The following is a 16,787-nucleotide window of genomic DNA, read 5'->3' as shown; positions in this document are numbered from 1 at the left end:
CTCTCCCTGTCTGAGTCTGTAATACCAACATGTTTCAAGCAGACCACCACAGTCCCTGTGCCCAAGAACACTAAGGTAACCTGCCTAAATTAAAGGGTGGTCATGGCTCACATCAACACCGTTATCTCAGAAACCTTAACCCACTCCAATTTGCATAACACCCCGAACAAATCCACAGATGATGCAATCTCTATTTCACTCCACACTTCCCTTTCCCACCTGGACAAAAGGAACACCTATGTGAGAATTGTATTCACTGACTACAGCTCAGCGTTCAACACCGTAGTGCCCTCCATGCGCATCACTCAGCTAAGGACCCTGGGACTAAACACATCCCTCTGCAACTGGATCCTGTACTTCCTGATGGGCCGCCCCCAGGTGGTAAGAGTAGGTAACAACTCATCCTCCATGCTGATCCTCAACACGGGGGCCCCTAAGTGGTGCGTGCTCAGTCTCCTCCTGTACTCCCTAAGCATGTGACAAATGCAATTTGATTTGATTTGATTTAAATAGCCATAATAGGATGTTCTGAAAGAACTGGACAAAAGATCTAGACTATTGAGATATACTCTTTGACCATGTTCCCCTTACCCTGTAGCGCTGTAGGAGGAATAGTGCATAGCACAGAGAGAGCTGTTCTGATGTCCGGGAGGCATGACAAAAACCCTACAGGAGAGAGAGAGGGGAGAGAAACAGAGACAGAGTGAGCGAAGGAGGAAGAGAGTGAGGGAGATATGTGTGGGAGGTATGGAGAACACACACAGGGGCGGTGGCTCCGGCCGACTAATATATGATTGGCTAAGAAGAATCCGGAAAAGGCGATGTGGCATCGCCATTGAAATTGAAAGCCCTCTCTCTGTCGCAGGTTCTTCAAGGGAGAGGCCACGCTGTACCACATAAGGCAAAGAGCAGCAATATAAAGGTGCTTTTAAATCGGACACGACTTCCACTGAAAAATGACATTAAATCTCACAGACGGTGCAATTGAGGCAAGTTACAACATAGACATAATACTTATCACTCATTGTGTTGTTTGTAGTTGCAGGCTAACTTAGTGTAATAGCAATTTTTTGCAATCTGCAGGGCCTACAGTGGGATATTTAAGAAATAAGGCGTGAGAAAGTGTGGTAGATGGCCAATATGCTAAGGGCTGTTCTGATGGACCACGCACCGTGGTATACTGGCCATTTACCACACACCCCCGAGGTGCCAATGTAAATCGAGCAGTACAAATATTTGTTTTTGTCATTCACATGGTGTACGGTCTTATATACCACAGCTGTCAGACAATCAGAATTCAGGGCTCAAACCACCTAATTTATAATGGGTATTCATACACGGTATAGGGCTCACTGCTCTAGAATGTAGTGAAAAACGGGTACATTCAAGCTGGTGTTATTAAATTAATGCCTAAACCTGGTTTTCCTAGCCTATGATATTATTTGAATGACATAAAATGAATCATTCTATTGTTCTCTACAATATTACAACCTTAATATGCTTGTTCTTAAAGCTACATTTTTTGGCATCTGACCAAATTCACATAGAAATGTGTGTTATAGATCCGTCATTCGCATTTAAATAAAGTCTAAGAAGCTGTAAATGTGTTCGATATGCGCTATTTCTATACTTCCCGTTCTTTTACTTTCGGTTTTGTGCTTCAAACAACTGACAATATGGAAAATATATTTCACAAAGATTTAGACGGTACAATGATTATCTGCACCATACTTGCTTGTTTTGTCACTGTTGCATCCTAAGATGCTGGTTTCTTTTACTGAAGATTCCGAAGCATACTTATAACAAACGGAACAGATTTTTAAAAATGTCCTCCATGACACAATACAGTCGACTTCTCTCTGCAGTGTCTTCAGCCCAACTCCTGAAATACATCCCTGAACTTTTACCGCCCTTGCATCTCCTAATCCAATCGTTTCAATTCAAGAACGGAAACTACATTGTCATTTGTTCATTCAAATAACTCAACCCCTGCACACAAATCCCATTGGCTATCTGCAACCATTTGAAATCTAAACTCATTAACACACAATACGTTTCTCGATACACCACAGTCACATAAACTGAAATTGATTGAACTATTTGCATTTTAGTAACCGAGAAATGTCTGAGTGATATCTGCATAGTACATTGTTGGTTAAATAACAGTGTTCACAGATATTCATAATAAAAACTGTAACAGATTTTGGGGGGGAGGGTAGACATTGAAAATCAGTCCGTTAGCTTAGTTAGTAAAAAAAAAAAATATATATATATATATATATATATATATATATATATTCAGTACCAGTTAAAAGTTTTTCAAGAGTTTTTCTTTATTTTTACTATTTTCTACATTGTAGAATAATAGTGAAAACAACAGAACTATGAAATAACACACATGGAATCATGTAGTAACCAAAAAAGTGATATATTTGAGATTCTTCAAAGTAGCCACCCTTTGCTTTGATGACAGCTTTGCACACTATTGGCATTTTCTCAATGAGCTTCATGAGGTTGTCACCAGGAATGCATTTCAACCTGTTGGTACTAGGGGGCAGTATTTTCATTTTTGGAAAAAAAACATTCCCGTTTTCAACAGGATATTTTGTCAGGACAAATGCTAGAATATGCATATAATTGACAGCTTTGGATAGAAAACACGATAAACTTACACAAATGCTTGTCTAACTTTGGCTGTAAAGCATATTTTGACAATCTGAGATGACAGGGTGATTAACAAAAGGCTAAGCTGTGTTCCAATATATTTCACTTGTGATTTTCATGAATAGGAAGATTTTCTAGGAAGATTTATGTCCGTTGCGTTATGCTAATTAGTGTCAGGCGATGATTATGCTCCCGGACCCGGGTTTGAGAGTCACAAGAAGTTAACTGCACCTCAGATTATAGCCCAAATAAAATGCCTCATAGAGTTCAAGTAACAGACACATCTCAACATCAACTGTTCAGAGGAGACTATGTGAATCAGGCCTTCATGGTCGAATTGCTGCAAAGAAACCACTATTAAAGGGCACCAATAATAAGAAGAGACTTGCTTGGACCAAGAAACATGAGCAATGGACTGGTGGAAATCTGTCCTCTGATCTGATGAGTGAAAATTTGAGATTTTTGGTTCCATCCGCTGTGTCTTTGTGAGACGCAGAGTAGGTGAACAGATGATCTCCATATGTGTGGTTACCACCGTGAAGCATGGAGGAGGAAGTGTGATGATGTGGTGGAGCTTTGCTGGTGACACTGTCTGTGATTTATTTAGAATTCAAGGCACACTTAACCGGCATGGCTACCACAGCATTCTGCAGCAATACGCCATTCCATCTGGGTTGGGTATAGTGGGACAGTCATTTGTTTTTCAACAGGACAATGGGTACTTTGAAGAATCTCAAATATAAAACATGTTTTGACATATAAAACATATTTTGACTGGTACTGTTTATAGGCTGAATTTGTTTTGTATTCCGGCGGATATAATTTAGTAAAAGCCCATATTAATCAAACACAAACTTGCAGCCACTAGCTAGCTTGTCAGTTGACGTTCAAAGTTAGCTCTGTTTTGTTTTGGAGCTGTGACAGAGTTCTATTGAGCAGCAAACCCTTTTTGACCATGGTCTTAATGACATTCTATTCAATCTAACCATGCGAAATTCTCTGAATAAATCATCTGTAACTATATATGGTAAAGATATGGGGTTTGGACCATGCCTTTTCTGATGCAATTCTCTATTGAATAAAGATATTGTCATAAACATTTAATGAAATAATCATTGTCTCATTCAGGCCCTGACCAAAGGCACTTACGTGCACAATCCTCTGCTTCAGTTGCTGGTAAGTGTTCTATTTGTTGCGTCTCTATAATACATTGTTAGGTTCTGAAAAACAGAGTATAAACTCAAACAGACGACTATAAACAGACGACTATAACAGAAGACTATATAGCTCAAACCGAGTTTATTCACCCCACTTCAGCTGGGTTGCTTCAGCTGCAAACACACTTTGTACATGATCAAACAGACATGTATATGTCATGAAGAGATTCATCTTAAGCATCAGCCCCTTTTTTCCCCAATTTTCGCCTAAAATGACACCCAAATCTATCTGCCTGTAGCTCAGGCCCTGAAGTAAGAATATGCATATTCTTGGTACCATTTGAAAGGAACCACTTTGAAGTGTGTGTACATGTGAAATCAATGTAGGAGAATGTAACACATTAGATCTGGTAAAAATATAATACGAAGAAAAAAACAACTGTTCTTTTGTATTTATTTTGTACCATCATCTTTGAAATGCAAGAGAAAGGACATAATGTATTATTCCAGCCCAGGTGCAATCTAGATTTTGGCCACTAGATGGCAGCAGTGTATGTGCAAAGTTTAAGACTAATCCAATGGACCATTGCATTTATGTTCAAAATGTTGTATCAAGACTTCCCAAATGTCCCTAATTTGTTTATTAATAACCTTTAATGTTCAAAATTGTACACTCTCCTCAAACAATAGCATGGTATTCTTTCACTGTAATAGTGACTGTAAATTGGACAGTGCAGTTAGATTAACAAGAAATTAAGCTTTCTCCCAACAGCAGATATGTCTATGTCCTGGGAAATGTTCTTGTTACTTACAACCTCATGCTAATTGCATTAGCCTACATTAGCTCAGCTGTCCCGTGGAAGGGACACCGATCCCAAATAAGTTAATGGTGTGACTACTCAGGGTGTGACTACTCAGAACATCTGTTTTTCTAAACTGATGACACGTGGCATTGTTGTCAGAGCTGTCAGAGCAGTCAGTTAAACTTCAAGCGGTTATGACTGACCATCTTACTCAATCTCTGGACATTCTGTTCCCCTTTTCTCTCACAGTAACTTTCCATAGACAAATGTCATCTTCCCATTCCTTGACACATCACATACACAGTTATACAGTGGGGCAAAAAAGTATTTAGTCAACCACCAATTGTGCAAGTTCTCCCACTTAAAAAGATGAGAGAGGCCTGTAATTTTCATCATAGGTACACTTCAACTATGATAGACAAAATGAGAAAAATAATTCCAGAAAATCACATTGTAGGATTTTTTATGAATTTGAAAGCTCTTTGGTCTTGGCCATAGTGGAGTTTGGAGTGTGACTGTTTGAGGTTGTGGACAGATGTATTTTATACTGATAACAAGTTCAAACAGGTGCCATTAATACAGGTAACGAGTGGAGGACAGAGGAGCCTCTTAAAGAAGAAGTTACAGTCTGTGAGAGCCAGAAATCTTGCTTGTTTGTAGGTGACCAAATACTTATTTTCCACCATAATTTGCAAATAAATTCATTAAAAATCCTACAATGTGATTTTCTGCATTTTTTTCTCATTTTGTCTGTTATAGTTTAAGTGTACCTATGATGAAAATTGCAGGCCTCTCTCATCTTTTTAAGTGGGAGAACTTGCACAATTGGTAGTTGACTAAATACTTTTTTGCCCCACAGTATATAACCGTATTACAGTCCTGAGTCATGACTGCAGTCAAATTCCAAGTTGGCCGTTGAGTCATGGTAATCTCCTCTTATGCACTCTGGACATGCATTGGTAGTACCCAACTCGCTAACGACCATCAGGTCGCTAATCAAATCAAATCAAATGTTATTGGTCACATACACATGGTTAGCAGATGTTATTGCGAGTGTAGTGAAATGCTTATGCTTCTAGATCCGACAGTGCAGCAATATCTAACAGGTAATATCTAACAACTCAACAACAGAACCTAATATCTAACAAATTCCACATCAAAACCTAATACACACAATCTAGTAAAGGAATGGGATGAGAATATATAAGTATAAAATATATAGATGAGCAGTGACAGAGCGGCCAAGATGCAATAGATAGTAAAGAATAGATAGTGAAGGATACAGTATACAGTATATACTGTACATATGAGATGAGTAATGCGAGATATGTAAACATTCTTAAAGTGGCATTATTAAAGTGACTAGTGTTCCATTTATTAAAGTGGCCAATGATATCAAGTATGTAGGTAGGCAGCTGCCTCTCTGTGTAAGTGGTGGCTGTTTAACAATCTGATGGCCTTGAGATAGAAGCTGTTTTTCAATCTCTCTGTCCCAGCTTTGATGCATCTGTACTGACCTCACCTTCTGGATGGAAGCGGGGTGAACAGGTAGTGGCTCGGGTGTACTTGATGATCTTTTTTGCCTTCCTGTGACATCGGGTGTTGTAGGTGTCCTGGAAGGCAAGTAGTTTGCCCCTGGTGATGCGTTGTGCAGACCACACTACCCTCTGGAGAGGCCTGCTTTTGTGGGCGGTGCAGTTGCAGTACCAGGCGGTGATACAGCCAAACAGGATGCTCTCAATTGTGCACCTGTAAAAGTTAGTGATGGTTTTCAGTGAAAAGTCACATTTTGTCAGCCTCCTGAGGTTGAAGAGGCGCTGTTGCGCTTTCTTCACCACACTGTCTGTGCGTGGACCATTTCAGTTTGTCGGTGACATGTACACAGAGGAACTTCAAACGTTCCACCTTCTCCACTGCTGTCCCATCGATGTAGATAGGGGGCTGCTCCCTCTGCTGTTTCCTGAAGTCCACGATCATCTCTTTTGTTTTGCTGACGTATTCATGTCTACTCCTCTGCTGTTGCTACAGTAGGTGGCAGCATAGGCCTCTCAAACAGATCTCCTTTTTAGAAATGTAACCCTTGCAGGAAAACCACATCTTTTGAAAATCTCTTTAAAATGTTTTAAGAACCTTCTGCTTTTTTTGTTTGTTGGCATCATGAAGCCATTTCCATGTAATAGGTTTGATTTTGTTAGTCTTTAAAGTTAACACTGTCTGTTCCGTCTTTCATTGAAGAACCAGAAAACACATTTTAGCAGACATGTCATATGAAGGCTGTGGGCATTCCATGGAATGGCAGAGTCATAGGATGAATACATAGTTATTATATGCATGACATACTGTATATAGAACGTGTGCAATGTGGTCTGAGCAGACATTAAACAGAAAACACACAAAAAACATAAAGCAAAATACCTCTTTGTAGTTTGAGGAGCTGTGCCTTTTTAGGGCTTTTAAGCGCTAATGTTCTCCATTGATTATTTTCAGCCTGGTCTCATAGACTAGACGTAACATATTAAATGTAAATCCGGGACACTCAAAATAATATGATATGTTACGTTTGGTATGGTAACTTAAGACAGTAGGTTACTTAAGGCAATAACATGAATCTCATCATGGCCAACTTCAGCATTTTAGCTAATTTGCAACGTTGCAACTATTTCCTACTTTTTAGCTACTTTGCAACTACTTAGAATGTTAGCTAACCATACTTAATTTTAAACATGTTAGCTAACCCTTTCCCTAACCTTAACCCTTTAACCCTTCCCCTAACCTTAACCCTTTAACCTAACTCCTAACCTTAACCCTAACCTTAACTGTAACACCTAATCCCGAGTCTAGCTAACCTTAGCCAGCTAGCTAACACTAGCGTTAGCAACCTAGGCATCTAGGTAACGTTTGCCACGGCAAAAGTTTAGCAAATTCATAACATAGTGCATGTCTTGCAAATTCTCATCATAATGCACAAACTATAATTCATAACATATTGTACAAATTGCAGTTCGTAACGTATCATTTGAAATGGATAATGGACATCCACAAATTAATACCATAAGAAACGTAACATATCATACTTAATGCAGTGTCTCAGATTTACATACATAATAATACAAAATGCTCTGAGACCAGGTTGTCCTTCTCTCTTATTGTTCCTCAGAACATCCATCGTATCATAAGGGGATCTGGTCCACCCCGGTTCCACCTCGTGATGAGTGATGGCCTGCACACCATGTCCTGTAAGTAGTATTGTGTTATTAACGGAATTACCGGTATTGGTAATAATGTAATCACCATGATTCCTTATTAACATTGCAAAAAAATTCAACTTAGTAAGGCTTCATTCTTGCTCATGATGTGTGATGACCTGCACACCCAGTCCTTTGAGCCTAACCTGTCTGTGCCCACTCTGTGTCTGTGTTTGTGTGTGTGTGTGTGTGTGTGTGTGTGTGTGTGTGTGTGTGTGTGTGTGTGTGTGTGTGTGTGTGTGTGTGTGTGTGGTGTAGCCTTCTGGCTGGATCCCCAAATGAACCGTCTGGTTGAGGAGAACTGTCTGCTCCCCTACTGTGTCTGTCTACTGAAGAGGAGTGTCACCAACATACTGAAGGATGGAAGGTACTCTGTCTCTCTCTTTCGCTCTCTCTCTCTGTCTCTGTCTCTATGTCTGTCTCTCTCTCTGTCTCTCTCTGTCTCTGTCACTCTCTCTGTCTCTCTCTGTCTCTCTCTCTGTCTGTCTCTCTGTCTCTGGCTCTCTCTGTCTCTCTCTCTCTCTCTCTCTTTCTACTCTTTCTCTCTGTCTTGCTCTCTCTCTCTCTCTCTTGCAGTGCATGCTGGGAGTTTTTGGGAGTTTGAGTGTTTGGTGTGGAGGGCTCTATCCTAACTAACTTTCTTCGATTCTTTTCTTTACATGTTATTTTCTATGGTGGAGGGTTAATGCAATATTTGTTTTAGCGGTATCCACAGTTTTTTCAAAGTTAGGGTGGAAGAGGACAGAGTAACTTTCCTGGGGTTTGGAAGGTGTGGTGTGCGCAATGGCTTCTCAGCCTAGCGGAGGAGGAGACGCTGTCGATACGGCATGGATTCAGGTGTGTTCCTGAGAATAGAATTAAGATGGAGGAGGTTCTGCTCGCGGTCGGTGAACAGGTAGGAGCTGAATTTATACATTCTGCTTCTAGAATGAACAAAGCTGTGTGTTGTGTTCATGAAAAGGGCTAATTTGGTTTGTAGGCTAATTGCTAGCGGAATATTTGTAAGGGATGTGTTGGTGTCAATTTCACCTCTCTCTACCCCTTCGACAAGAGTGGTAGTTGCAAATTTGCCTCCGTTTCTTACAGATGACCAAATCAGGAAAGAGCTGAGTCGTTTTGGTAAGTTTGCTAGCGGTTTTCGTGTACTGTCAGCAGGCTTTCAGGCAGATGCCGTTAAGCACGTTGTTTCGTTCCGGAGGCAAGTGTTTATGTTTCTGAGCAACAATTATCAACAACTAAATGTGCATTTTAAAGTGAGGTACGGGGAGGGGCTCTATGCAGGGTTTGCCAGCACAGATAGTCTACAATGTTTTGAGTGTGGGGATTTGGGGCATAAGAGCTTTGCGTGCCCACATAAAGCCCGTAGACAAGGTGAGGGTACAAGCGCCAGTGGGGGAAATCAAGGTCAAAGTGCAGGGGGTAATGAGATGCAGAAGCTGGGCCTAGTCATGCCAGGGAAGGTGGTGTAGATGAGGCTGGGCCTAGTCAGGCTAGAGATGGTGGGGTATCTGAGCCTGGGTGTAGTCAGGCTATGGATGGTGGTGTAGATGATTTTGGGCCTAGTCATGCTATGGAGGGTGGTGTAGATTATTCTGGGTCTAGTCATGCTATGGAGGGTGGTGTAGATGATTCTGGGCCTAGTCATGCTATGGAGGGTGGTCTAGATGATTCTGGGTCTAGTCAGGTTATTCTAGTGGATGAGGAGAGTATAGTGGGGAAATGTAAGGGACTAGGGGGGAGGAGGTAGGGTGTCAAGCGGAAAAGGAAAAAGGGTGTGGACAAAGGCACCATGGAACCTTTGCCTGTTGCTGTGGGTGATGCCCTGACTAGAGAGGAAGGGCAGGTGGTCAGGGTGGGAGATAGAGATGAGGAGGAAAGTGAGTCTGAGGAAGAGGGTGAGGAGTTATTTTTTTCAGACTCCTCTTCAATGGGCCCGGAGCTGACAGCCAGTCAAGCAGAGGGGTCTAAGTACACGTTGAGAGAACTGACAAGGTTCCTGAACGAGACTAAGGGGAAAAAAGTTAATCTTGAGGCTTTTTTTCCTGATCCTAGAAAGTTTGTAAGTACAACATGCTATGAAAAATGAGGGGCATGGTATCCTCTCACCCAGGAAACGGTTTAGGTTGAGGAAGTGGGTCACAACAGTGAGTAAAGGTTTACCTTCAGACACTGTTTAGATGTATATTTTCTTTCTGACACTGGGGCTTTTTGAGCTTTGCTATTGGTCTCTTTCTCTGCTGGCTTTTCTCCCACTTCTTATGGAGACTCTTCGGGTAGGCTCGCTCAATATAAATGGCGCCAGAGACGCGGGAAAGAGGAGTGTGTTGGGTGAATATGTAAAACAAAAAAAAGTACAGGTGTTGTTTCTGCAGGAGACACAGTGATGTGTTGAATGAAGTCGATTGGGGGCTCTGGTGGAAAGGGGCAAGTGTGTTGATCCATGGGACAAATCTTAGTGCAGGCGTGGCAGTCCTTTTTGCACCTGGGCTGTCTGTAAAACGTTGCTCCTCCAAGGATGTGTGTAAAGGTAGGTTGCTTGTTGTTAAAGCAGAAATTAACAACATGGGTTTTGTCTTTATAAATGTTTATGCGTCTAACACAGGGAGAGAAAGAGGGGTTCTATTTGGGAGTCTTAGACAGGAACTCTCACAGGAAGAGCCTGAGGAGACACTGGTGGTCAGAGGGGACTGGAACTGTACAATGGATTTTACAAAAGACAGAAATGGGGAAGAGCCTCATTCAGTGTCAGTGGGAGTGTTAAGGGACATCATTAATCAGTTAAACCTAGTGGATGTTTGGAGAACTAAACATCCAAACACAAGACAGTATACACGGGTGAAGGTTTTTAGGGCTAGGGTGAGTGCAGCCTGACTTGATCGGTTTTACATGTCTAGGAATCGGAGCAATAGGCTGCTGGGCGCTACCATTGTGCACCTGTAAAAGCAAAAGCAAAGGGAGCACTTGTGAGAGCTAGGTTCTCCATGCTCAAGGAGATGGATGCTCCCAGCTCCTTCTTCTTTGGTTTGGAAAGACAGAGCGGTGAAGCCAAGGGTATGCATTGTCTACGGCTGTCTGATGGGCCGGTGACCTCTGTGGTGGGTGAGATGCGGGAGCGAACTGTGGAGTTTTATACTGAATTGTATAGGGCAGAAGTGTGTGATCCTATGTGTGCTCAAGTCTTGTTCGCAGGACTCCCTAAGCTCTCTCTGGCACAGAGGGATGAAATGGACATTCCTCTTTTGTCCCATGAACTGGCAGAGGCCGTAACCCAGATGTCCCCCGGTCATGTACCCCCCGGTCATGTACCCCCGGGGGTCGATGGACAGCCAGTGGAGTTTTATAAAACATTTATGGGGAATAATTGGACAGGACTTCTTTTGCGTGTTGCGTGAATGCGTTGGGGTAGGAGAGTTGCCGATGAGCTGCCATCGGGCGGCTCTGACTCTCCTGCCCAAAAAAGGGGACATAAGAACAGAACTGGAGGCCTGTGGCATTACTCTGTGCGGACTACAAGATATTTGCCAAAGTCTTCTCTAACAGACTGAAGTCGCATTTGGACTCGATAGTACATAAGGACCAAACATATTGTGTACCGGGACGCTCAATCACGGTCAACTTGTTCTTAATCAGGGACATGTTGGACTTGTCAAGAGGATCTAATGTGAACTTTGGACTAGTCTCTTTAGATCATGAGAAGGCTTTTGATAGAGTGGACCATGAGTATCTGTTTAATGTGATGTCTGTGTTTGGGATTGGGAAGAGTTTTTTGACATGTGTGAAGCTGTTGTATGCTGGCGTGTCATGTATGGTCAAGGTTGGAGGGGGGCTCAGTAGGCCAGTCTGGGTGAGACGGGGCATTAGACAAGGATGCCCTCTATCTGGGCAGTTATACACATTAGCCATTGAGCCTTTTTTAGGACTGCTACGCAGGAGACTGCAGGGAGTGTGCTGGACAGGAATAGATGTGGTGACAGGCATAGCAGTGTCAGCATATGCAGATGATGTTTCTGTGATGGTCAGGGATGATCAGGATATGCAGGCACTAGAGACCAGTCTGAAGGTGTACGAGGGAGCTTCATCAGCTAAGGTAAACTGGGGCAAGAGCAAAGCTCTGTTTTGTGGGGCATGGGGGGATAGGGCTCCTACTCTGCGTCCAGGGGGTTTGCAGTGGGGTTGTGAAGGGCTTAAAGTGTTGGGGGTGTACCTGGGCTCAGAGAACTGGGTAAGGAAGAACTGGGTGGGGCTGTCACAGGCTGTGGTGTCAAGACAGGCCAGGTGGAGGTGGCTCCTGTCCCAGGTGTCATATAGAGGGAGGGTGCTGATAATTAACAACCTGGTAGCATCTTCCCTGTGGCATAAACTGTCTGTCCTCATCGCCCCCCGCCGGTCTGCTCACAGACCTGCAACGCAGTGGACTTCTTCTGATCGGGCCATCACTGGCTGAAGGCAGCAGTGTTGTACATGACCGTTCATGAAGGAGGACAGGGCCTGGTGGAACTGGAGAGCAGGATGGCTGCTTTCAGGCTAAAGGCGGTGCAGAGACTGCTATACCATGCTGATGTTGGCTGGAGGGAGCCAGCATGCGCGCTGCTGAGGAGAGCTGGCGGATTAGGGTTGGACCGGCAGCTGTTCCTCATGAAGCTGGAGAGGCTGAGTACAGCAGGTCTCTCAGATCTTTACTCTGCAGTGCTGAGGGCCTGGCAGCTGCTAAGGCCCATACAAGAAGGGGGTGTGGAGCCTGGGCTGTGGGTGTGGGAGGAGCCTATTTTCCACAACCCAGCCATCCCTTTGAGATCGGTTCAGTCAGCCACCCTGCAGAGGCAACTGATGGCAGGGGGTTTACTAAGGCTGGGTGACCTGAGACTGCTGGGAGAGGAGGGGTGGAAAACCCTGGCAGTCTTGCCACAACAAACAGGAATAACGTCTCTTAGGCTGCTGGAGAGATCCCTGGAGGAGGTCCAGGAGGCACTGTCTGAGACGGTAAGGGGGATGTTTTAGCGGCCAAAGGGAAAGGGGCCACCAATGTTTCCGCCACTGCAGGTGACGGCAGAGACTGGAGACTGGCAAGGGGGTCTGGAGGGCTTGTTAGATTTTAACACTCCGAGCCTGGGGGAGTTTGAAGGAGTGGGAGGTAAAGCCCTCTACAACCTCTGCATTAAGGGTAGGAACATTAGGAGCCTAACAGGAGTGAAGGCACATCAGTGGCAGGGGGTATGTGGGGTGGAGAGTATGGTGGGTTTTAGATAGAGGCTCTACAAACCCCCAGTACCAAAGATTTCAGGGGACTTCCAGAGGAGGGCTCTTCATGGAGCCCTGGCCACTAACAGCTGGTTGGCACAGGTTGAACCGGGAATCGGGCAGGGGTGTCTTTTCTGCAAAATGAAAGAAACTGTGATTCATGTGTTTGCTATGTACACAAGGTTAATGCCTTTAATGTCTCTGTTGGAATGTCTGTCTGAGAGGTTATCGGTGGTTTTTACTGTTGGGATGTTCATAATGGGATACAGGTATTCGATTAAGGAGAAAGCCGATTAAGGAGAAAGCCAAACGTGGGATGGTCTCTGCGCGCCTGAGGGTTGAGTTTGAGTTATATAAAATGTGTAGAGATATTTGAGGAGATCTGGTGTGTTGGGGGGGCTGTCTGTATAGCTGGGGAAGATGTTTTGGATATACAGTTGTAGGAGTGGGTATTGTGATGTTGGTTTGTATCATGTGGTAGATAGAAAGGTGAGTATGGTAAATGTATGCAGTACAGGATATATATATATATATATATATATATTTTTTAAGGGGGGGGTGAGTTTGAAATGAAATTAGATTGTTTAAGTAAAGAAAGACAAAAGTATTTCTCTCTCTCTCTTTCATTCTCTCTCTTTTTCTCTCTCTCTCTCCCTCTCTCTCTCTCTCTCTCTCTCTCTGTCTCACTCTCTCTTCTCCCACTCTTCCTCTGTTTCTGTTTCTCATTCCTTCTTTCCTCTTGTCTTTCTGATCTGTCTGTGTTTTTAATGTGTGTGTGTGTGTGTGTGTGTGTGTGTGTGTGTGTTGCAGGTGTATGGTGACAGTATTGGAGATGGAGGTGGTGAAGTCAGCAGAGGAGGTGGGAGGGAAGATTGGAACACCTACTCCCTATGTAGAAGGTAAGGCAACACCAACTGCTACTGTTATTAATCTAATGCATTACAGTATAACTGCTTCATAGCGCGTTATACCTGCAAGGCTTTAAGTAATGTTTGCAGGACATGTTTGTTATTTTATAAATAACAAATGTGGCATTTCCACTGACAGGTGTGTTGGTTTTTTGTATGAATTAATTGCAATGCATCAGTACAGCAATGTAGCAATTTAGGCAATGTGATCACTTCACACAACAGCTACACATCGCTCTCGCCATTCACATTTCCCGCCAGTTCATTGCAAACAATGTAGCCTATTTTATAGCCACTTCGCAAGCAAGAGGATCGATCGATGCTTCTCTCCACGAATTGGCCTAGGCCTATTAAAAATGGTTTGAAATAAGTTGCAAACTACACTCACTATACAAAACATGAAGAACACCTGCTCTTTCCATGACATAGACTGACTATGTGAATCCAGGTTAAAAAATATTTTGTAAGCCTTGAGACAATTGAGACATGGATTGTGTATGTGTGCCCTTCAGAGGTTGAATGGGCAAGACAAAATATTTTGTTGCTTTTAAATGGGGTATGATAGTATGTGCCAGGTGCAACAGTTTGTGTCAAGAACTGCAATGCTGCTGGGTTTTTCATGATCAACGGTTTCCCGTGTGTATCAAGAATGGTCCACCACCCATAGGACATCCAGCCAACTTGACACAACTGTGGGAAGCATTGGAGTCAACATGGGCCAGCATCCCTGTGGAACGCTTTCAAAACCTTGTATTATCCATTCCCTGAAGAATTGAGGCTGCTCTGAGGGCAAGGGGGGGGGGGGGGGTGCAACTCAACATTAGGAAGGTGTTCTTAATGTTTGGTTTACTCAGTGTATATTGACATTCATTGTATAGGCTACTCGTTTAACCTCATCAATCTACACACAATGACAAAGCAAAATCTGTTAATTAGATCACATTTACATACTGTAAGTATTCAGACTCTTTACTCAGTACTTTATTGAAGCACCTTTGGCAGCAATTACAGCCTCGAGTCTTCTTGGGTATGACGCTAAAAGCTTGGCACACCTGTATTTGGGGAGGTTCTCCCATTCTTCTCTGCAGACCCTCTCAAGATCTGTCAAGTTGGAAGAGTAGTGTTGCTGCACAGTATTCAGTGTGTTTCTCTCTAGAGATGTTTGATCGGGTTCAAGTCCGGGCTCTGGCTGGGCCACTCAAGGACATTCAGAGACTTGTCCCGAAGCAACTCCTGCATTGTCTTGGCTTTGTGCTTGGGGTCGTTGTCCTGTTGGAAGGTGAACCTTCGCCCCAGTCTGAGGTCCTGAGTGCTCTGGAGCAGGTTTTCATCAAGGATTTCTCTGTTCTTTGCTCTGTTCATCTTTCCCTCGATTCTGAATAGTCTCCCAGTCCCTGCCGCTGAAAAACATTCCCACAGCATGATGATGCCCCTCCATATTTCACTGTAGGTATGGTGCCAGATTTCCTCCAGACATGACACTTGGAGTTCAATCTTGGTTTCATCAGACCAGAGAATCTTGTTTCTCATGTTCTGAGAGTCCTTTGGTACATTTTTTTATTTAATCCATTTTAGAATAAGGATATAACGTAATAAAATGTGGAAAATGGGAAGGGGTATGAAATACTTTTCGTAGGCACCGTATTAGGCTATATATTACAGGCCTGCTAAAGTGAATCTATGTGACCATCTATGCTATAGGCAACCCTAAATGACAGAGACCTCAAAATATACACCAGAGTTGACCCTTATCAATAAGTGGTTGCACAGATTTAGACAAAGCACTAGGAAGCAACACATCCGCCACGCTGATCTTCAACACTGGAGCCCCCCAGGGGTGCATGCTCAGCCCCTCCTTTACTCCTTGTTCACCCACGACTGCATGGCCAGGCACATCTCCAACACCATCATTAAGTTTGCAGATGACACAACACAACCTGATCACCGACATTGACGAGACAGCCTATAGCGAGGAGGTCAGAGACCTGGCCGGGTGGTGCCAGAATAACAACCTATCCCTCAACGTAACCAAGACTAAGGAGATGATTGTGGACTACAGGAAAAGGAGGATAGAGCACGCCCCCATTCTCATTAACGGGCTGTAGTGGAGCAGGTTGAGAGCTTCAAAATCCTTGGTGTCCACATCACCAACAAACTAGAACGGTCCAAATACACCAAGACAGTCGTGAAGAGGGCACGACAAAGCCTATTCCCCCTCAGGAAACTAAAAAGATTTGGCATTGGTCCTGAGATCCTCAAAAGGTTCTACAGCTGCAACACCACTGCCTGGTACGGCAATTGCTCGGCCTCCGACCGCAAGACCCTACAGAGGGTTGTGTGTACGGCCCAGTACATCACTGGGGCTAAGCTGCCTGCCATCCAGGACCTCTACTCCAGGCGGTGTCAGAGGAAGGCCCTAAAATTTGTCAAAGACCTCAGCCACCCCATTCATAGACTGTTCTCTCTACTACCGCATGGCAAGTGGTTCCGGAGTGCCAAGTCTAGGTCTAAAAGGCTTCTCAACAGCTTTTACTCCCAAGCCATAAGACTCCTGAACAGGTAATCAAATGGCTACTTGGACTATTTGCATTGTGTGCCACCCCCTCCTTTACGCTGCTGCTACTCTCTGTTCATCATATAATCATAGTCACTTTAATCATATCTACATGTACATACTACCTCAATCAGCCTGACTAACCGGTGTCTGTTTATAGCCTCTCTACTGTATATAGCCTCTCTACTGCATATAGCCTCTCTACTGTATATAGCCTC

The 16,787-nt window shown here is 43.6% G+C and overlaps 1 protein-coding gene across 1 annotated transcript in view; it reads left to right on the top strand.

The window, feature by feature from the left end:
• The first annotated feature begins 869 nt into the window (after positions 1-869).
• The window catches only part of LOC139388226 (replication protein A 70 kDa DNA-binding subunit-like), a 106,411-nt gene continuing 90,493 nt past the window's right edge, over positions 870-16,787 (top strand). Inside the window, exons 1-5 of the mRNA XM_071134775.1 lie at positions 870-989; positions 3,793-3,840; positions 7,782-7,860; positions 8,128-8,236; positions 13,918-14,006. Coding sequence (XP_070990876.1) covers positions 957-989; positions 3,793-3,840; positions 7,782-7,860; positions 8,128-8,236; positions 13,918-14,006 — 358 coding nt within the window. The 5' untranslated portion in view covers positions 870-956. The remainder of the gene's footprint in view (positions 990-3,792; positions 3,841-7,781; positions 7,861-8,127; positions 8,237-13,917; positions 14,007-16,787) is intronic.

The sequence above is a fragment of the Oncorhynchus clarkii genome, chromosome 29 (assembly GCF_045791955.1).
Source record: "Oncorhynchus clarkii lewisi isolate Uvic-CL-2024 chromosome 29, UVic_Ocla_1.0, whole genome shotgun sequence".
In the NCBI taxonomy this organism is placed as follows: Eukaryota; Metazoa; Chordata; class Actinopteri; order Salmoniformes; family Salmonidae; genus Oncorhynchus; species Oncorhynchus clarkii.
Note: the sequence above shows the minus strand (reverse complement) of the source record. Positions and strands in the feature narration are given on the sequence as shown.